This window comes from Setaria viridis, chromosome 1 (assembly GCF_005286985.2).
Source record: "Setaria viridis chromosome 1, Setaria_viridis_v4.0, whole genome shotgun sequence".
NCBI lineage: Eukaryota > Viridiplantae > Streptophyta > Magnoliopsida > Poales > Poaceae > Setaria > Setaria viridis.
In genome coordinates, this window is record NC_048263.2 from 12926671 (window position 1) to 12949234 (window position 22564).

At 40.3% G+C, this 22564-nt stretch overlaps 1 protein-coding gene across 5 annotated transcripts; it reads right to left on the reverse strand.

Moving 5' to 3' along the window:
• Positions 1–740: 740 nt before the first annotated feature.
• Positions 741–8671, reverse strand: LOC117850215 (cysteine desulfurase 1, chloroplastic). Of its 5 annotated transcripts, XR_004639206.2 has the most exons (12): positions 8392–8671; positions 5966–6099; positions 5414–5573; positions 4897–5083; positions 4070–4215; positions 3902–3974; positions 3709–3772; positions 3175–3274; positions 2878–3036; positions 2224–2407; positions 1133–1182; positions 741–1053 (listed from the first exon to the last, which is right to left on the reverse strand). XR_004639206.2 is itself a non-coding variant. In XM_034732059.2 (11 exons), the coding sequence occupies exons 1-10, from the start codon at positions 8584–8586 to the stop codon at positions 2237–2239; spliced, it is 1389 nt and encodes a 462-aa protein (XP_034587950.1). In that variant the 5' UTR covers positions 8587–8671; the 3' UTR covers positions 1363–1865; positions 2224–2236. The 5 variants fall into 5 exon arrangements, 4 of the variants coding, with proteins under 4 accessions (XP_034587950.1, XP_034587932.1, XP_034587941.1 ...); XM_034732059.2 differs by lacking the exons at positions 741–1053; positions 1133–1182 and adding an exon at positions 1363–1865; XM_034732041.2 differs by lacking the exons at positions 741–1053; positions 1133–1182 and adding an exon at positions 1363–1910.
• Positions 8672–22564: the final 13893 nt, after the last annotated feature.

Here is a 22564-nt window from a genome sequence, read left to right on the forward strand (position 1 = left end):
TATTGTAAGGCAATTCCACTTTACCTTTCCACGCACCCCAAGCACCGGGAGTACTAGAACTTTTCTCGCACACGAGCAAATAATTTATTGTACATGATTCTTGCTTGTCTGATTGCGAGTATTACACTGAACTCGATCTCTTGTTCCTTGCTCTTTCAAAATTACGATACTGACAAAATTGAAAATGATTTCGACAAAATTTCTTGCTGCCTAATATATAGCATAACTGACTTTAACAAGGAAAAGACATCCTTTTATACTCGCATCCATAAACACTGGACAGTACACGGTTTGTATGTGACCAGCAGTTTCAGTGCCCATTTATGCATCCTAATTTCGATCTGGTTAATCGTGACCGGTAAAGGGGCGAAGCAACATCGAATATTTCCTTAATTACTTCAGATGACTTCGAAGTGCTAGAGCTCTAGTGCTGCCTTCTGTGAAGCACAAATAGCATACGATGGTATCAAAGGTCACTGGTGAACATTCGTCCATGGTTAACCGAAAAGTACATCCTACATTTGCTACCGGCAAGTTGTTTATTTTTCTGTGATGTTTGAGTTTAGAATTCTACTGTGTGTAAACCTCTTGCTAAGGTTGGATGACTGTATGCATGTTCGGCTTCATGAACTGAAGCTTCAAGAACTTGCTTTGTCCAACAATAGTTGCACGTATGCAAGTATGTCTCTAACAGTGCCAAGTGGTTTTTCCCCCTCTAACTGTGACAAGTGTTTTCCTAATTGGTTCATGAACAAGGGTATTTTAGTCAATTAAAACTTTATCCAATTATTCCCACCTCATTTTCCGTCCTCTATCCAAACGAAACAGGGTATTCAAAAGATAGTATATACACAACATTATCCAGCTTAATCCCTGTCTTAATCTTCATTAATTAAGTACCAGATCGATGCTCTGCCATTGCCAGTGCCAAAAACTGAAAGTCTGTCTCCCTGCTAGATCAATTTCAACAGCAGGGTATCTCTGTCCTTGAGGCCTCGCATCGAAGATGTCAGCTTATTGTCCGACCACCGTCAAGATGCATCTAGTACTAGCCTGGAATCCTTTATACAGTTAGCGTACAGATCGCCACTGAGAAGTCAGCATAGTAGAAATCATTGAGACGACAATTTACCGTTGCCTCAGCTTCCTTTGCTGCTTGTTTTCGACACGCTGAGTTGCCGCCTGAAAAGGTTACAGATCAAAAGAGGGAACCCAATCCTAAATCCTACAAATCTTCTGCGGCGGGAATTGATAAACGAAAAAGGTCAAACATGCAGGCAGCTCAAAAGGCAGCATTCTGATGACACTCGGTCCAGAATGGGCCTCTTCTGGGCAATTATTCCAAGGCAAGGCAATACAGGCGAAAGAAAGATGCTGCTGCAGTGCGTCATATTCAATGCCTGCTGTATCGAGTCTGAGTTACAATAACAATAAGCATACTTAACTGTCTTCTGATGCAAATTTAAGTAAAGAAAACCTGAATCTATGTAGCATGACTATAATAAACTTCAAACAATCTATCTGCGGTCTCCAATTTGGCAATTCAGCAACAGTATGTACAATACAATCTGGAAACATCGAGATCAGTCATTCAGATCCAGTATTAATCTGCCATGCTTTGCTCAGCAATGGCATTGGAACCAATCTAGTACCCGCTGATAATGGGTATCAACAGCAGATCCAAGCAAAAGAAACTACTGTTCTTGCCCATTTTATCTTTTACCAGTCATTGTATCAGCAAAGTATGTCAACCCAGAGGTCCTAAAGGACACAAGGAGGCAGCTGCGCAGCTTCTCTGAATTGGAACTCCATATGCCCCGCAAATCATGCACATATACCTGTCCTTTATTGGCCCTCAGGTCATTCTACTCTGGTCCAAATTGCAGGTAATTATACACATAAACACGTTACTGCAGAAGTAATTAACCACATATCATTTATCAACACCATCACAGAAAGAGTGTTCATTAGCTAGAACTAGTTGAGACAGATCCACATCCAACAAGCAAATAGAACCTGCATAATGCTGACCCAGAACTTCATTTCTCATATCGATGGAGATTAGAAAGGTAGTTTGCATTCTGCACTTCATTTTACAAGAGCAGTCAAAAAGGGAGTTGACAGTTTATGTAGGCATAGCCTTTGGATGTTTTCCTTTTTCCAACCATATCAAACAGCGGCCCAAACAAGAAAATGAGGAAACTGGAAAAGGGGAGGACTTACTAATTCAACTGCACTAGTGTTGAGATGTAAGTAAGTCAATAGTATCTTTAAGTGCATGGATGAAAATATCCACTTCCTCTTTTGTATTGTAAAAGTGAAGACTTGCACGAGCACTTGCATCGATACCAAGGGTCCTATGCAAAATCTGTGCACAATGGTGCCCCGATCGAATTGCTACGTTATGCTGAAACAAAGGGTCAGCAAACAATACTGAATTAGCAGTGCTGATGAAAAATCATTCACTTGAAGTAGGCAAAAGAAGCATATAGAAAATGGTTAACCCAAAAATCTGGTACTGGTACACAATATTTCAGTGCAAAACAAGTAGACAATACAGTCAGAGAGACAAAGAACAAACAGGGAAAAAAATTCGCATCACATAGAAGCTACTGCTGGATGCTTAAATTTATAGCTTCTGCTTCTGATAAATTTCAGAATATCTAAAAAGCTGTAGCTCCTCAAATTACAGTAATAGCTAAGCAATGCAGCAGAGCAAGAACAGACTTTAGAAAGATAAAAGATCAGCATTACAAAATGGGAACACAGAGTTATGAAGTTATTGTAAAAGTTCTATTTACGCAATCTGAATAACTGTTGATTAAAAAAACAAAATTATGTTTACATATAAAACAAATGGTTGATGCTTCAGCATACCTGAAGATCAAGAATTCCAGCAATATCTGTAGGATGAACATTCTCAACATTGAAAGAGCATAAAGGAGCACGGTGATCTGTTTGGGAAGGTGCCGGACCGTATATCCGGACATTTGGAACAGAAAGTAGGCTTTCATAGAGATACATCGCCAACTCTTTCTGGACAGCAGAAAATAGCAGAAGTGAGCATGTTATCACAAGAATTTGCTTCCTTACTCTTTCTGGAGTGCAATAAGCCTCTGTAAAACAAATGTTTCAGAAAACGATATGACACAAAGATACAGATCTTGTATTGACCTCATATTCATGGATCTGATCCATGCCAATGCATGATAAATAGTCAATTGCTGCTCCAAATCCTATAGCTTCTCCAATTGCAGGAGTTCCAGCCTCGAATCTTTTCGGATGACCATACAGTAAGAGATGAAACAACAAATGTAAGTAAACAAGGGAGATATAAAACAAGAACATTACAGTAATGACGTGTCACTTGCAATAATTAAAGGTTAATATCCTGTAACATTCAAAGTGTGCCATATCAAAATGAAATATTCAAGTTCGATACCAGAAGAACATTAGCTGCAGAAGAAAGCAGAAGAAATTTTCGATTAGGAACTTCTAAGAGATTTGATGTTTAGTGCTTGTGACTGTGTCTGTTTGAAGGCCATTCAAGGAGATTATGCCATGGCCATCATAGTAAATGCAGTATTATTAGCCCTGTTATAGTAACTTTTTATCACTTTATCAGATATTCTATAGCCTGTACTGACCTTCTCCAGAACTACGATACTAATCAATGGAATATCTAGAAAGATCAAAGCAATTCCTCACCTAGAGGGAGGCTCAGCATATGTGGATTTCTCATAGAACACATCTGCAATCATTTCGCCACCACCTGCAGTGAAATCAGATGCAAATACAAAACTGCCTTATCACATCAGTGTGTCGCTACTGTAAGTGTTAAGTACTGAATTTATCCTCTGACACAGACTGAACAAACTCCTTACACCCTGCAGTACAATACCTAAGAAAGGCTCCATAGATGACAACATTTCAAATGTGCCGTGCATAAATCCAACGCCTGTAGGGCCACACATCTGAGAAGTTTAGCCCATAGTTTGTGAAGGTCAATTAATGCTCTATTCCAACATGACTATAAATTTAATTAGTTTCAGATTGTTAATAATAAAACCTTATGTGATGATGCTACAAGAAAGTCAGCGCCAAGTTTCTGAACATCAACTGGCATATGGGGAACACTTTGACAAGCATCCACGAGAACCTTAGCTCCAACTCTTTTTGACCATGTTACAATCTCCTCAATAGGAAGCATTGAACCTGTAAGTGAAGAAATGTGGGAAAAGACACATCAGTGATTGTGCCATCAAGATAAATTGAGAGGAATAGCATGAAATCAAACTTAAATAGTATGATAAAATCACGGAACATTTGCCAGAAGCTTAGCTTACAACATAATCATCATCATAATATGCTTAATTTCAGCTTGATTGGGTATTAAGAAAAATATAAATTATGGGGGCGTTTGGTTCCTCGAGCTAAAGTTTAGTCCGTGTCACATCGAATATTCGGAGGCTAATTAGGAGGACTAAATATGAGTTAATTATAAAACTAATTGCACAGATGGAGGCTAAACAACGAGACGAATCTATTAAGCCTAATTAATCCATCATTAGCAAATGTTTACTGTAGCAGCACATTGTCAAATCATGGACTAATTAGGCTTAATAGATTCGTCTCACCGTTTAGCCTCCATTTGTATAATGGGTTTTGTAAATAGTCTACGTTTAATACTCCTAATTAGTATCTAAACATTCAATGTGATAGGTGCTAAAAATAAGCAATCGGAACCAAAAGGCCCCTATGATATAAGGGTCTAATGCAGCAATTCGAACCACAATTTTATCATTACTACAATATATTGAAGGATTTTGACAAAGACTTTCTTCCAGTATAATTGACATGGCCTTTAAGTCCGTCCCAAATAAGACATCAACTTACCGAGTACATTTGAGACATGATGGACAACAACCATCTTTGTCTTGTTTGACAGAAGCCCTTTTAACTGCTCAATGTCCGGAACCTCTTCTTTAGTCAACCCAACATACTTTAAAGTGGCACCAGTCTTCTGGGAAACAATTTGCCATGGAACAATAGAACTATGATGCTCCGCAACTGTAAGAAGAATCTGACAAACAAAATAGGAGAAAATTTTCTTATCAAGAAGTTTAAAAGATTGCATAGTTTCCAAGAACATAAATCAGATATACTGCTTGACAAAATAAGAAGTCAACAAACTAGCATTATTCTCTGGCATTCATTAGATGGACACTTTACTTAAAAAAACAGACCACAAAACATTATTCTCTGGCATTTATTAGATGGTTGTGAAAAGCCAAAAACTGATAGAAGCACTATTTTCACAATAAAGTGAATCAGACAGAAAGTTAGGAACACAAGCAGCAGGTATGATAAACTGTAAAACATTGTATCGGCAGATAAGAAATAGAGGACTTGCCTCATCTCCTTGTTTTATGTTAGATAGGCCCCATGAATAGGCTACCAAATTGATAGCTTCTGTAGCATTACGTGTGAAAATTATCTCTCTGCTATCAGCTGCATTGACAAAATTTGCAACTTTTCTTCTTGCACCTTCATATGCATCAGTAGCTTTTGCGCTGATGCCAATGAATCAAGCATGTCAGATATGGTACAACTTGTGTACACAAACAAAAGAAAAACACCAAAAACTGAAAACACAAGATGAACGCAAGAACATTAAACAAATGATACTATGAACAGACATATTTAATATATCTTCCTATTGACAGTGTACAAGTTGGATTATTTTTCACATATTACTGAAAAGCCAACATCATCAAATATCACATGATTCTATATCATACACATGGAAGAGGTTAACAAAATGAAACAAAAACACAGTCCTGCATAGCTAGAGCCTGGCTCCGACACTTGGAAATAGTGAACGCACATTCTAAGATAGTATTAGCATGGACTTCATAGTTTTGATACAAAGCATCAATAAATAACATACAGTTGTATCTATTACCTGAGAGCATGAATACCACGATGAACATTCGAGTTGTATGATCGGTAGTACTCATCTAATGTTTTCATTACACTAAAAGGTTTCTGTGATGTTGCACCATTGTCGAAGTAAACTAATTTGGCACCATCAAATTCCTGCAAGTTTCAGTGGTAATAAATGAGGCCACGGTCTACTAACAGAAGCAAGTATTAAACAGATTGTAAGGCTATGATTTACAATATGAAATGATAGGATCCAACAATACAACAGAAAATCATTGTTGCAATTCTTCAGCCGCATTGACAGAAATAACTCAAAGAGAAGAAGCAATTGAAAATGGACCCCACTTGTGCTTTAAAGAATAAATTGTAATCAAATTAAGAGAAATATAGCTAGGCTTCGAAATGGGATCAATCAGTTCGAAATCCACACAGCAACATTGATACATGCACCAGAAAAGCAATGCGCTACAGAAACCCACATCTTCATTATAGCAAATGGAGATGGTTTTAGGCCATAGCAAATAAAACATATTACAATCCAGATAGCTAAGTTCATTCATTAAGCTTTCAGCACCCAACTGAAGGACAATGATTGAGATAAAAATCGATTTAGCTCTTTAACAACAAACACAGCAGTATCCGCATGTCCATGGGGCAACGATGATCAAAGAAGCAGCAGCAAAACCAAATACAGACTGGTGAAAGGCTGCAAATTGTAAGGCATAAACAAAGATCAAATCATATTGACTACTCAATAAGTAAAATTCCATGCCCTAATCTTAACCCAAACCAAATTGTGCCAAGGCATCATTTATTGTCAAAGCTCAACAAACATGAGAAAATAATTTTTTTCTAAGCAGAGACAACAAGCAACAAGAGTTCTAATGAGATTTCATCTCTACAAACAGGACCTGAATCTAACTCAGAAACAGCCCTCAATAAATTGTGGCACTCCATGATTAACTTCTTAGCTGGCATGGATGAATACCAAAACCTGCTATGATACTTTTTTTTTCAAAACACGCAGGAGATCCACGTATCTTTGTATTAAAGAGAGAAAAGCCCTTACAAAAGCAACGGTCTCACCTAAACAAATGAGGTCTGAGCAAGTTGCAAGAAACTCAGAACACATCACCAGATAATAAATAAAAAAAGGACCAAACTTGAACAGAACAACCAAGTCCACCCAATTATCCAAGACCTGGGCTCATTAACCCTCTAGCACCAGCAACAGCAAGTCACCAGAGATGAGCCTCTTCGAAATTCTGCTGGACTTCCTGGATACAGGGGGAAGCACTGTCGGAAACACATTTGTTTCAAAAACCTGCTATGATACTGATGATTCAAAAAAAGAAAATTAACTTGGCAAAGTAAAATTCCTGTGAGTTTCAATCACAGTCTACTAACTAACATAAGCTAGTATTAAACAGATTGTAAGGCTATGATTTGCAATATGAATGAAAGGATCCAACAGTGCAACAGAGAATCATTGGTGCTTCCTCGGACGTATTGACAGAAAACTGTCAAAGGGAACAAGCAATTAAAAATGGGCCCTCACTTGTGCTTCAAAGAATAACATGTAATCAGGTTAAGAGTAACGTAAGCAATCATAGAAATAGGACCAATCTGATAGAAATCCACACACCAACATTAGATTAATATATGCAGCAGACAAGCAATGTGGTACAGATACCCACATCTTTATAAGAAAATGGAATGGTTCTAGGCCGTAGCAAATAGACATATATTACAATCAAGATAGCTTAATGCACTCATTAAGATCTTAGCACCCAACTCAACCACAACGGTTGAGCTAATTCAGCTTTCATGGGACACTGATGATCAGACAAGCAGCATTGAAAACAGATGCATAATAGAGAATAGTGGAAAGGCTGCGAATTGCAAGGCACAAATAAAGATCAGTTCATATTATCTACTAAATCAGCAAAGTTTGCAAGCCCTAACCTTAACCTAAACCAAGATATGCCAAAGCATCATTCAGTATCAAAACTTAACAAACATAAGAAATTCACTTACACCGTTCCAAGGCACAGAAACCAACAAGAGGTTTTGATGGGATTTCATCTAGAACAAAGATAACCTGAATCTAACTCAGAAACGTTCCTTATAACTAGTGGGACTCCATGCAATTTCGCAGCTGGAGTGGATGGATACCAAAACCTCCTATGACACTAATCCACCAAATGAAAACAAAAACTTATGATATACTAGTAGTAGCCAGAAATGCAAACTGTTAAATTTATTCCCAAGCTGTAAACATTGTTGCATTTTCACCCAGAAAAAAAAACTAACGGCTTGTAGTAAACAATTAGAAGCTCAGGAATTATGTGCAATGCTATATAAACCTCCGGTTAAGGATTGATTGAGCTTGAACAAGTATCCCGGGCAACGCCGGATGGAACGGAGATAGGAGGGCGGAGCGACCTGGTGGAGGATGGGGAAGTCGACGCGGGTAAGGTGCCCCAGCGAAGCGGCCGGCTCCGCCTCCCTCGACGACGACGCCACGGCTGCTGCGTGTCGGCCCCGCCTGCAGGAAGAGGGTCTGACGAAGCTGCTACCGATAGCGGAGCCGGGGAAGCAGCAGCGGAGCGCCGCCGCCGCCGCCGCCGCCGCCGCCATGCGCACCGTGGCTGGGCTTTGGAGCGGTGGCGCCGGTGTGTGTTCGTCTGGGGGCTGGAGGAGTTGGGAGGGCGGCTTGGTTAGGGCTTCCCTATCCGTGGAACAGGTGGGGGCTTATGAAGGCCGATGCGTCGAAAATTCCATGCCATAACTGGGCCAGGCCCAACTAGCATTCCCCTCGTGCGGCTGGGTGGGCTTCTGCCGATGTGCTATGCGCCCTGTATCAGTTATGAGTCTCAATTAAAAAATTTATGTGACCTTAGGCTGCAACTAGATGCGGTTAGCAACTTAGCATGACACATACCATGGAGAGAAATTCCAAATGGACAATTTCTGTTTTCTACACAGCATACGGTGAGAAACTTTCACACTCTTCTCTTCTTCTCTGACACCATACCTAACATTAGATATCTACAAATTTGTAGGGACTAACCCGTAAATGGGTTCCTTCTTCCAAAGACTAATATGCAAATGCCCAACACCATCTATCTTCTTCCCCTAATCACTCATACGCTCCTTTAGGCACGAAGCTAGAAAAGGAATACAGGTGAGTACAAATTCAGAATTTTCATTCAAATATATGGTGTAAATTTGTGTGGCATGATAGGGTGTATGAAACATAGGGCCCAGAACCCTCCCCCCTCAACCCCCATGAGCTCGTCATCTCAATTGCCCCAGCCTCGCATCCACTGGTTGGAGATTCTCCATGGAGAGGAACTCCAAATTGTCGAGAGTAGAAAAATAGACTGAAAGAATGAATCTGAGAATTCTCTTCATTAATTGAATGGATGTTCTGATTACATATTTATACAAGGGGTTGGCCCCTTCACGAAATGTCCACACCCTTTCATGAAAGATCCTCTACAATTATTTAATATTACTTGATCACTAATTCAAATGTTTCACAACACTCCTTCTTGATCATGTAAGCTTCATGTAATCCTTGTTCAATCATCTTTTATTATCATATTGGAAAAACTCCTCCAAAAATCCTATGGGAAAAATATTAAGGAGAAACCAACTTATATATCCATATACCATTAAAACTCCTTTAAAACCCAGTAGGAATAGATAAGGAGAAATGATATGGCATATTTAGATTACTGTCTCATTGTAAACTCACATGAGAAAAAACCTTGAAAAGGAAAACTCATAAGTAAGTTTGGAGATCAATAATATTATGATTTGAGAATTATATTCGAATAACCTTCCCCAAAATCCAATGGGAAAATATGAGAAGGAATTGTATGTCTTTTATATCTCCTTAAAAACTCTTGTAGAGAAAATAGAAAATATGCCATATAATACGTCTTGAATACCACCTTTAAAACAGGTGATATGACATATATTCTTGTATTGATAGTGCCTCATTAAAACCTTTTATGAGAAACCTTTGTGAGGGAAAACTCATTTAGGTAAAAGAGTACAATATGATGTTTGAATAGATTAGAATTTCAGGAGAGTCTCCCCGTGAGCCTTGCCAAATTTAAGTTGTCACTCACCACTTACCATGAACACCATTCTACGATGTAGTAGTGGATAAGTACATTAGTGAGTATATTTTGCAAGATGTTTATTCCTTCACTTTGTAAAAATGAGGATTAAACATTTTGGACAATAAGTTGATGATATTGTTCATATGTAACTTCATTTCATCCAAGCTACAAGTTGCATTATCATTTATGGATAATATGAGTGATTAGATAGAATCACATTTTATCGTTCACTGAAGTTGCACATATGCATGTGATAGCTTCAGAATGACAGATAAAAGTTGCTATTAGAGTTTATTTTGATGACTCACAAGAAAACTTTATTATCTGTATCAGTCTATGATCTGGCAATATAGGGATCAGTTAGCCAATATCTTGATATCCCACTTTGTCGTGTCTTGAAATTAATTAATATTTTTTTGATACCATTTAGATATATGTGGATATCTATTTTTGACTCCCACCAGTATGGTGTTGTTGGAGTTGCACTCGTTTGCACTATAGCAAGATATGTACAAATGCATTATCAGGCATGTTGCATTTTGTATAACACATAAGTGCTTTGCTGGCACTAAGTTCATCATCCCAAGGTCTAAATGAATATTGATCCATCATTAGGGATTGAATAACCACAAGTGTTGATGGATATGCTTGTCTAATACTAATACAATTGAATATTGGTAAACTGATATATTTGCATAAGTTGTAAACTTAAGAATAATTTAGTTTTACCCAAATTTCATCTCAAATTCCATCATAAAATGATTGCTTGTTTGTTTGCGTATTGAGATGATGGAAAATCCAAGTCAGATTTGTTTATGAACACACATGCAATCATAGTGATTAGAGTAATCCTTCTACAGAAGATACTCACTTAGTCAGTTGTACCACAATCAACTTGACTATTTCAAGTCATGGAGTGAATTGAATTATACACAATATATGTTGCAATTTGTATTTAAAAATTTAGAGTGTGAAGTCTATTAAGGACTTGTATATCCAAATCTATCAAAGCTATTTGATCTGCCAATGATTAAATATGGGAACATAATTTTCACATATACCACAAGGGTATGTTGCTCAGTCTCTGCGTGAAACCATTGCTACATGCTCTCGTTATCTCACCACCTTACTTTCATAAAGAATGCATTTGTGAGAAAAAGATATTACTGTGGTAAATACTTCTCATCATTGAGCAAGAAAAATTCTTTGTAATTGCCACCTTTGATATGACCCAATTTGAGTGTTGATACATGTGGCGGAACCGCCCAACTTAAACTAGCTTAAGTGCGCCTAATTACTAACAAAACAGCAATTATCCAAAACACACTTAAAACAGTGTAAGTCCGGTAGTCCGTCGAGGGTTCACATAACTCCTCGAAAACCTCCACGGTGTATTCCATAGCCATACATCAGGATCACTTCCACGATGGGATATCATCAACAAATATTACATTTTTATGTACATAACAGAGGTACGATTTATTACAAACCATAGATTGAAAGAAACTTAACAGTGCAAGTTAAACCATTACTAAGAGTTTAAAATATAAACCAGTCCGGGGCAAGTAATTAAACGTCTAAGTTTTATTCTAGGGTATCATGAGACTCATGAGATACCCTAGTTCTTCAGAGCTTCCTCCTCGGTGGGTCCCTCCTGGGTTTCTGAAAATAGCAACAAAGGATCCCCTGAGTACGAAGTACTCAGCAAGTCTGACCCAACTAACCAATATAGATAGTTTTTCCAAAACTAAATGATAGTTGTTTAATGTATTGGCTGACTCACATTTTTGCAGAAATAGCTTACTATAAGTGGAACCTTAGTTTTGTTATTTTATTTCAGATTGAGTTTATTACCTGACCAGTCTAGATGGCGAAAAAATATTTTAGCAACCAGTTGAAAACTAAGTCATACAACATATTTAATTTCGGAAAAACATTGCATTCAACTGGATTACACTACGATGCTTAACAGTGATCAAGTACATTCATAACCGAGAATTGCAGCGATCCGGATCAATTTACATCCTACAGGAGATACCCGACCACCAGGTATGTACAGCTGTCCAGGTTGCACATAACGACCTTTCGATTAGTTGCACTCAAAGATTGGGAATATGACTACCCGAACCTAGTGACGCACCCCCACATGGGACCCCACGTCTGGCCTAATCTCCATGTGAGTTTCAGGCTACGTCCCTGCCATTCTCCGTCACATCAAGCACGGGTACGAAATATTCCCGATCAGGGAGCCAACTAACCTACCGGGCTTTACTGGTCCCATACCCAATAAGCAACCAGGTAAAACTCACTTGATCAAAGGTTAAGACAACGATTGGGCCTTAACCAAATTAACTTAGCAGACAGAACTACCATCTCTAACTTCTATCTGCATTTCCAATTTCCAGGCTATTTTTCCTTGACTAACATGTATGACCAAAATTTACCTTAGAGCTAAGCAACCAAGTTGCTTGAAGTATCTAAGCATTGCTAAGCATATGATAGTTACTAATTAGTGAACAAGTGGCAAAGATGTCCTCTAAACAAGGTAGGATCATGCATAAGAGAAGGTTTCAATCAACTCCTAGACTTAATGTACTCATAAAGAAAATAACCAATAATTGGACACATGAAATAATAACTCCAAAATAGATAGGCATAGATGCACCGGAGCTTGCCTGGGATCAACAAATGCTAGTCCTTCGGAAAACCCCTTTAGTAAAAGAAGCACTTCAACACTTCTCGGACTCTGACAATCTTCAGATGAATTCCACGAATTCCACTTCAGGAGCTTCGACGTCTACGATTTAGTACATGCAAGAGTTAGAGATGCAAACTTTTGAACACATGACTATACAACTTTCCTTCATGATAAATTTCCAAGCCAACAAGTGACTATACAACTTATCTTCATGATAAAGTTGCAAGCCAACACTAAATTACCCATAAAATTAACCCACAATTTTAATTTCTTTACTAACCTACCTAAGCCTTTTCTTTTATTTTAGAAAAGTATTATAATAATTTTCTAATCTCAAAACTTAATTCCTATGGATTAATAATAATTTGTGAATATGAAAACATTATTTAAAATTTTATGCATTTAATAAAGGTTAAGTATTTATTTAAATACCTTAGTAAAAAGGCATTAAATAAATACCTAATTTTTTTATTTTTCCTAGGGTTTAAGAATTTTTAATGCATAAAGGAAAATAAACAATCCTAATAAAATTGGTTTCACTATTTTTGTCAAATCTAGAATTTCTAATGAATTAAAAAGTGATAAACGAATTTAAACTATTATCTGCAAAAGAAAAATCTATGATTATCCGAAACCCCCTTGGAAAAACCTTTCTCACTCACCCCTTATCTACCCCCTACGACTAACCCGCGGGTCCCCTTAGACCAGCCCCCTCTCCTATCCCAAGCCGCTGACAGGCGGGCCCCTGCGGTCAGGGCCTTCTTCCTCCCTGCGCCAAAAATAGGGGCGCGACAGGCAGGGGGCGGGGCTCGCCGGCGGCACCTCCCCGGCGGCGTGGCCGGGCTGGGGGCATCCCCAAGCCGCGGCGCACCCGTGGGTGGCGGCGGCCCCCTTGGAGGCAACCGAAGTTGGCCCCTCCACGGGCGGCGGCGACTTGGCCGGCGGCTGGCCGGTGCTAGGCACGACGACGGCGCAAAAACGGCCTTCGACGTGACCTACGGCCTTTACGTGACCCAAGAAACCTCTAGACCCGAGCACAAGAGCGGAGAGCTCACCGGAGGGGCCGGTGGTGGCGGCCGACGGACAGAAACGGCGGCGAGTGGAGCTCGTTGGCGGGGAGCTGATGAACGGAGGGGCGTGGGGCATTGAGGAGGAGCTGGCGGAGCTGTGGGCGGAGGAAACCGCGAAGAGGAATGGCGGCGTGAGTGAATCGGCCAGCGCAGCACTGCTTGCCCGAGTTCGACTCGCGGCAGTAAAAATGGCGGATGGTTAATTGGATGAGGGCGGGGCGGTAGTGATACGAAACTTTTACCGCGCATGTGTGCCACCTCGAGGACCTGCAGGCCTGCGTGGGCGCGGACGTGGCCGTCGCGCTGGCCGACGGGCAGGAGTGCCGGCGGCGGCACGTCTCTGCTCTCTGCTCGTTTCCCCCCTTTCTTCTTCTTTCTTTTCTCCAAAGTTCAGACCTCAAAATCGACCAGTTTGGAATCCAAACGTTCAAATATCCCTTAAGCAAACTCGTAGAGGAATCAACACTCTTCATTTTCTAGATTGACCCCAAGCCGAGATAAGTACTCTAGGACCAAGATTTTTAAGCCCAAAGTTCGGGCAAAATCACTGTGTAACTGAACCTGTGCGATTCAGTTTCGTCAAGTTACGAACAGGGCCATTTGCCCTACTTTAGGCTCAATTTGAATAGCTCAAACTTGTTCCATGGGGTTCAACCCTCATCTATATATGTTCTACAACTAACAAAGATTCCATTTTGCACAAGGACCCATATACCTTTTGCACTAATTTTCTCCGAAATTTGCTCCAAACATTGCTAATCGCTGTGATTTTCAGACTTAGAAATTTATTTCAGCTTCTCGTCTGAAATCAGCTCAACTTGAAATCTTTGGGCTCCATTATAAATTTGGATCCTCCACTTTCTCTAGCCCGCAACACATCCAAAACTTCCTTTATCAAAGTTGGAGGAAATCCAAAGTTCTACCTTTCATAGGTTTGGACTTTTGGCTGAATCTCGCTCCTTCCTCGTGAAAAATGTCTCTGAACTTTTTTGGACATTGAACTTCAACTTAACTGAATTTTCTCCTTTTGAACCTTGCTGTCAGAAACTTCAATAGACAATTACGACAAAAATCCAAACTGCTCTTTCAAAAGTCCCTTTATAAAAGTTGTAGGAAATTTGCTGAATTTCAATTCATCTTACTACACCTCCTTCAGATTCCCAACCAATTGAGCGAAATTTCCTTCTGAATCTGACTGCTACTTTTCCCTTTTTAACAGCTAAGCCTTTGACAGATTATCTTTAGATTGATTTTTGTGGCTAAAATTCAACAGAGGCTTGCTTAGAGCCCTTAAACAAAGTTGTAGGAAATGTTTGTGACTATCTTTGATACATTTGGAGTTTCTGCTGATTTTGACTCTAAGGGTTCGAAATTTGCTTCCAAAACCAACTGATACTGTTCATCCTCCAGTATTGACAGAATTGTCAATTTTTCTGAGCTGAAGGTTCAGATTGTGTTTACTCCATTTTTTAACTTAAACTCTCAAAACTTCCTTTATAGAAGTGGTAGAGAACCTATTTCTCTACATTTCTCTTATTCATCTCAAAAGCCAAATCTCTCTTTTTCCCTTCCAAAGTTGGTCCTGAAGCTGGCTGCCAATTCTTGCTTTTTACTGAATTGAAATTGCACTGAATGGCTTCAATCTCGACAGAACAGTACCAAAATCCTCCATTTAACTTTGAATTTCCATTTAATACTTCAAATGACATTTGTTTCATGCCAAATTTGGAGATCATGCTAAGCTTGACATGAAAGTTCGATTTTGCCCATAAAACTAAAGGCTCATATAGCATTTCTCCAAAATCTCTTGAATCAAAGTTCATTCCATTTAGTACTGTTTTTCAAAGGCATTTATGCCTATATCCAGTATGCCTATATCCAGTTAGTGAATAGCAACATCCTCCATTTCTGATTTTTGGACAATTTAAAGTCCATTTGCTTCTCAAATGGTCTCTTTAAGTTTCAAATATCCATAAGGTCCAAATTCATACTTTAGTCAACTTTTTCTGAATTTGAAGCTCTTATTTGCCATTTTTGTCTAAAATTTGACCAAAAGTTGACTTTGGCCATAAAAGCTCATTAACCTCCAAATCTTTGTCATATCCTACTCTTGGCCATTCTTGAGTGTTTTTAACACCCCGAGTGCTCTGCCATTCAGTTCTCGACAGATAGCTCGATAGTAACTTGTTTCCCCTCTTTGAGTTCTAATTCGGGAATTTAAATTCATGTTTCTTGGGCCAAGAACTTCTGGAATGGTTAACCATGGATTAAAGATTCCATTTCTCAAGTTGTTGCCCAACTCTTGGTTGTGGGAGTCCTTTGAATTTTTAAATCTTGAATCTTAAATTTGAATCTTTGGTCAAATTTGACCCAAATTTGACTTTGGTCCATAATACCTCTGTTGCATCCAAATTTCATCATTAACATCTAAATTATCTTCTTAGTCTTTTAATAACACTAGGTGTTACAATACACTCTGCCTAGAACTTTTGGTGTGGATCCAATTTAAGGTGTATGTTAATTTTGAGGAGCATATGTCGACAATTTGTAATCTTTGTATGATTGATTCAATGGAACCAATATAGCATGTAAAATATTAACTCTTTAGAACTCCTATCTCATTTCCCATGATGATAGAGTTAGGGTGTTCCAATGACCCAGTGCCTTAATTTATGTGCACATGTACTGGGCTTTTGAATGTTGAACATTCGTAGGCTTTGGATTTCAATATCTATAAAGTGTGTAACAACATGCATGATGTTGATTTGCATTTACTATCTTGGAGGATGTCTCCCCCTATTTCCACGGATGCTTGTAATAAGCTATATCTCGAGTGACCATACTTCTCCCATTACTAGAAAAGCCCCCTTGTTGCTACGCTGTGGTAGTAACGCCGGCTAATAGCGTCTCTACATCGGAATGTAATGACGCTTTTTGACATGATTTTGAGAACGAGTCAAATTGACATGCTATTTGACATGATTTCAATGTTAATAGATGTATAAAGACACTTTTTAACATGCTATTGAGGTCGTCTTAAAATGACATGGAGTTATACATGCTTTTAACCGTCAGTAACCTATAAACATGTCATAAAGTGTATTAGGCAGTCGTGTATAGCCACCTAAAGATGTTTTTTGACATGATACTAAAAACATATCAAATTGATACAAATTTAGACATGCTTTTAACTGTGTATAGTATCTAGACATATAGTAAAGCATATTAAATAGCCGCACATAGGCACCATGAGACAATTTTTTTATACGATTTTGTACATCTCAAAATGACATAAACTTAGACACACTTTTAACTGTTGGGAAGCATGTAGAAACACTTTCACCCACCACTATCAATATCCTGCTCACCACTGCTAACGCTCACCTCTCGTGGCCCCTGTGCCGGTCGCTGCAGCCTAGAGGGGACTGACCACGATCAAAGATTGCCTCACGGACTCACCATTACCTAGCATCTGAATTATCCAAGGGTTAGGGTTTAAATTTAGAGAAATAAATTGATTTCAGGTAACTAGTTTGATTTATGCTTTTACATTTCCATGGCAATTATATATAATTCTTGTCATCATGGTTCTCGTTCAAAAATGTCAAGGGCGGGGCCTTACATTAAGCAGACCCGCGGAGGCAATGTTATCCCCCGGACAGGCCCCAAACCCTCCTTTAATTCCTATATATAGAAAAAGAAAGAAAAGGTCCATACTAAAGCCCATAAAGCAACAAGAAGTAACTAAGCCCATACGATGTGTGTTTAGGCCCGACGGCCTGACAGTTCTTCTATGTAGTTCTTTATGGCCTAAAGAACTATGCCCCGGCCATGTATTATTGGGCCATGTTTGAAGTCCATCCTTGCTGGCTGAGAGCGATATACAATAACTTAGGAAAATCATCCTAAAAAATAAGTTGGGAAAATAAAATATAAGGTGAATATGGTGCAAAAGTGGTGATTTGAATCCTGGCCTAGATGTAGGAACATCCATTGCTCAACCACAGCACTACAATAGGACTTCTATTTGTATGAAGTATTTTCTGCTTCTATAGTATGGCCGTTCCGAGCACAAGGGGTTCCAAACTTCCAATCAATCATAAAGCTAAAGAGGCACACCCCCTCTACCTCGCTCTAGATACATGGTGAAAGGACATGCCCAAAGGGCTAGATGTCCCTTCAGAGGGGTTGGCCCCTTCGAGGGTTGGCCCTTTCAAGGGTTGGCCCCTTCATGAAAGGGTCAAAATTATCTACCTAATTCATCACTAACATAAAGTGTTTCACAACACTCGCCCTTGATCAATTAGCCTTGTAAGCTTCATGTAATCATCATTCAATCATCTTTGATTATCATATGGGAAAACTCTTCCAAAAATCTTATGGGAAAAATATTGAGGAGAAACCAACTTGTATGTCCATATGCTATTAAAACTCCTTTAAAACCCTGTGGAAAAATATAAGGAGAAATGATATAGCATATTTACATTATTATCTCATTGCAAACTCATATGAGAAAAACCTTGAGAAGGAAAACTCATAAGTAAGTTTGGAGATCAATAATATTATGTTCTGATGATCATATTCGAATAACCTTCCCCAAAATCCAATTGGAAAATATGAGAAGGAATTGTATGTCTTTTATACCTCCTTAAAAAACTCTTGTAGAAAAAATAGAAGATATGACATGTAATATGTCTTGAATAACCTTTAAAAACCCTGATGGGGAAAATAGGTGATATGACATATATTCTTGTATTGATATTGCCTCATTAAAACCTTTTATGAGAAACCTTTGTAAGGAAAAATTCATATAGGTGAAAGAGTACAATATGATGTTAGAATTTCAGAAGAGTTCCCCCTGAGCCTTGCAAAATCTAAAGCTGTTACTCACCACTTACCATACACATCATTCTACGATGTAGTGGGGGATAAGTACATCAGTGAGTATATTTTGCAAGATGTTTATTCCCTCACTTTGTAAAAATGAGGATTAAACATTTTAGGCAATAAGTTAATGTATTGCTCATATGTACCTTCGTTTCATCAAAGCAATACAAGTTACATTATCATTTATGGATAATGTGAGTGATTAGATAGAATCACATTTTATCATTCACTGAAGTTGCACATTGCATGTGATAGCTTCAGAATGATAGAAAAAAGTTGCTATTAGAGTCTATTTTGATGACTCATATGAAAACTTCATTATCTGTATCGGTCTATGATCTGGCAATATGGGAATCAGTTAGCCAGCATCTTGATATCCTACTTTGTCATGCCTCAAAATAATAAATCAAGACTTTTTAGTACCATTTAGATATATGTGGATATCTGTTTTTGACTCCCACCAGTATGGTGTTGTTGGAGTTGCACTAATCTGTGGATATCAGCACTAATTTGGCTGCGGCCATGTTTCCACGTACTAAATGCAACAGAGGAAGCCGTATGATTGCAGTTTGATGAATTTAGATTATACGGTGTGTATGTCCGCATATTACCAACTGGGTCGGCCAAGTGGTGCCAGTAGCCAAGGTAGTAACATCACCTAAAAAGTTAAGCCACAACAAGGCTGAGCAACTAATACTTAGCAAGACTCACCCGTCGGGTGATAACTAATTTCACCAGAACCTAGACATGCAAGGCTTTTTGGTTGAGGGGTTTGTTTTGCTAAAAATATCTATAGTAGGTCCTTACTTTTGATATTTTAGCTCAAGTTCTACGTTCTTTAACCCGTCTAAATTAGCAACCTATACTAAGCATAATTTCCAAACAATTAAAGAATAAGCATCAAGATTAATATCATCATCATGTTCCATCTTTACTCAGTGCAGAATAGCGATTAAGCAATCCCAAACTATGAGAGGCAGATGAATCGATTCGAATTTCTTAACTATGCATGGCGTACATAATCTCACGACATCCGCGCACCATGAATAGTCGCTTCATTTGTCAGCCGTCCCCATCGATCCCTTAGGCACGTGTCAGGGCCAAACTGCCTTTGGCGTGCAATGCTCCACAGTCCCGGCCTAATGCTGCACTGTGACCGCACTTGCAGCCACATGATGCACCATGGGAACCTCGTTCCAAGGTCAGCAGGAGTATAAGCCACGTCCCAGTTCAATCAGGTACTAGGCTTCCCCATCCCATACTAGGTATCAGATTAGTACTTTCAAACACTTGATCATGAACGCCGACACGTTTCGACCTTAGTCCAATTTCATTTAGACAGATGGGGCAAACCACCAAGTACCGAACATAAGCCCTGCCCCGTCCATCGTCCTTATAGTTGTAGCATAAGTAAAACATTCAATTACTATAACTCGTGAGTGACAGAAGATCACTCAACTTTTACCGTGACCTATTAAGCATTGCAGCTACTCGACCTTAGCAACTAGTATTCAGATCAAGGTACTAAGTTCATGCATCTATGGTTTCAATGAACTCCTACAAATGTAAATGCACAATCATAAGCATCAACCACTTGCATAAATTTAAAACAGGGGATTCATGTGCCGGAGCTTGCCTTCAGGAAAAGTTAGCTGTTCTTTGGGGTCTTGGTCTTGCTCGGGCTCGCCCTCCAAGTGATGAAGCTCTGCGGAGGGTTCTTCCTCCGGCGCAGGGTGGACCTCGTAGGTGCCGTCGGCGAGATTTGCTTCTACACGACATGCACATGCAGGAGGTCAGCTGTACTCATGTTGCACACAAACGATGTAAGGTGTGGATTTGTTAGAAAGGAGGTTGCATTTGGGCGGCTCAAGTGCAGAAGGCGAGTTATTAACTTCTGAATGTTTTTATGTACCTCTTCCAAAAATTACTTATTTTGCAAGGAACTGGGCAGAACAAGAATTTCATCAAAAGTGATATCTCATTTTTCCGCTTTTTCCTCGATTTAAGATGTAACTTCCAAGCTTCTGTTGATTTAGAACAAGTTAAAAGAGTCAGGTTGGGGAAAGCTTACGATCTGACCCTTAGACTTTAAAGAAAGACTGTACCGGGATCCTCAGATTCAACACAGAGAAGTTCCTGGAATTTTACACAGATACCCTCGGTCAAAATAAAAAGATACAGCCAAGCCCTCGGGCGAGACAGACAGCACTCGGGCGAGGCGGATAGAGTCGGATGAGACGGACAAGGGTCGGCAACTTACCTCTGGTCCTACAGACGAGGTCTTGGGGTCGGGAAAGATACAAGTCGAAGCGGAACGGCGGAAGACGGTAAGCTTCAGACGGTGGCGAGGTCCGGTGGTGCTCCGGCGACGGTGGGCTTCTCGTGGGCAACAAGCAAGCTCTAGAGCGGTACGAGAGGAGGGTGAAACGGTGGGTGGTATCGGCCAAGCGTGGTGTTGGGCAGAAGGGGGAGCTCCACAGAGAGCTCAGGCGGTGGCGAGTGCACTGGAGAAGAACAAGCAAGCAATGTGGCAAGGGCGATGGTGGCGAAGGGAACTCCGGTAAGAGGCTTCGGTACCCCTTTTATAGCTGTGCGGAAGGGTTCGGGGGAAGGAACGAGCTCAAGCAGCCAGAGGATAAGATTGGGGAAGAAGGAAGTGCTCTGCTGCAGCGGCGATTGGGAGACGTCTTCATTGGCCAGAGAAGTGGAGCTCCGGGGATAGGATCCTCCGGCATTGGGCAAAGGACATATCGTTTGGAAAGTGCGATTTTTTGCCGGGCGGAAGGATTGGTGAGGTCGAGCGCGCATCTGGTCGCGTCACGCGCCGGATTGGGGGTGGCAGCTCGGTCGGTGTGCGGCAGGATAGGGCTGGGGAAGGAGGGTGCGCGGGCGAGGCGGACATTGGCCAGTAGCGCCATTGGCCCTTGGAAGCGGAGTTCCAGGCGCGCTCTTGCCATGGTTGGCCACGGGCGAAGCGTAGCTCGTGCATCCTATCTGCTGGGCGGGCGAAGCGGAGCGCCAAGGCTCTGGTTGGGTGAACGGGCGGAGGCGTGGGACGACGGTAGCGTGGAAGCTTTTCCGGTGAGCGGGCAAAGCTCTGGTTGGCGGGCGTGGATGCGCGGCAGGGGCAAGGATGTGCTCGGCCGGCGTTTGGTCAGCACGGTGCTCGCTCCGTCCTGTCGCAGGCATGGGTTGAGCGTCGAGGCTTCCGTCTTGTCGCTTCTTTGTCGAGGATAGGGCGTCGATGAGCTACCGGTGGCTGGCGGCCACGCGGCACGCGACGCGCGGGCGAACATGCTCGGGCGCGCTAGCGTTGAGGCAGCAACTTGACTGGCCTTGGGGGCTCTTCTCTCAAGATTTTTGAACTGAACTTTCAAAACCTCTTAAGCAAACTTGTAGAACTTTGGCCGTAGATCAACTTTTATTGAAGGCCTAAGCTCAGATTTTGAAAGGATTCGGGGATAACTCAAGCCAAGTTTGCCCAAAACCACAGTTCTCAGACTTAGGAATTTCAGCCGAGTGGGTGAGATTTCTGAAGTTGGGCTAGCTTTGACTCGACTTTTGGGGCAGCTTCTGAGTAGAATTAGACCAAGGCGTCTTTGACAAAAGTTGCTTGAAATAAAAAGTTTTACAACTCTTATTTGGACAAAACTTTAAGTTTGCACAAAAATCTCAAGTTTTATTTTAAACTCCAAGAAGAGCTCTTTTGGGTCAAGGACATTTCACCTCTTTTGCTTAGCGTCTAACAACTGGTTTAAGTTTAAGTACACCAATTTAAGGTAGAGTTATTACATAGATGAACGTAACACACAAAGCAACAGTACCAC

Bases quoted from the DNA above. Each gene is read 5' to 3' on its own strand.
- LOC117850215 (XM_034732059.2), bottom strand. From the start codon at position 8,586: ATGGCGGCGGCGGCGGCGGCGGCGGCGGCGCTCCGCTGCTGCTTCCCC. The intron at 3,975-4,069 runs GTTTTATTATTA...TAAACTTCTCAG, and splicing joins TTGTAGCATCATCACATAAG to ATGTGTGGCCCTACAGGCGT. The intron at 3,275-3,708 runs GTGAGGAATTGC...TCATCCGAAAAG, and splicing joins TATGCTGAGCCTCCCTCTAG to ATTCGAGGCTGGAACTCCTG.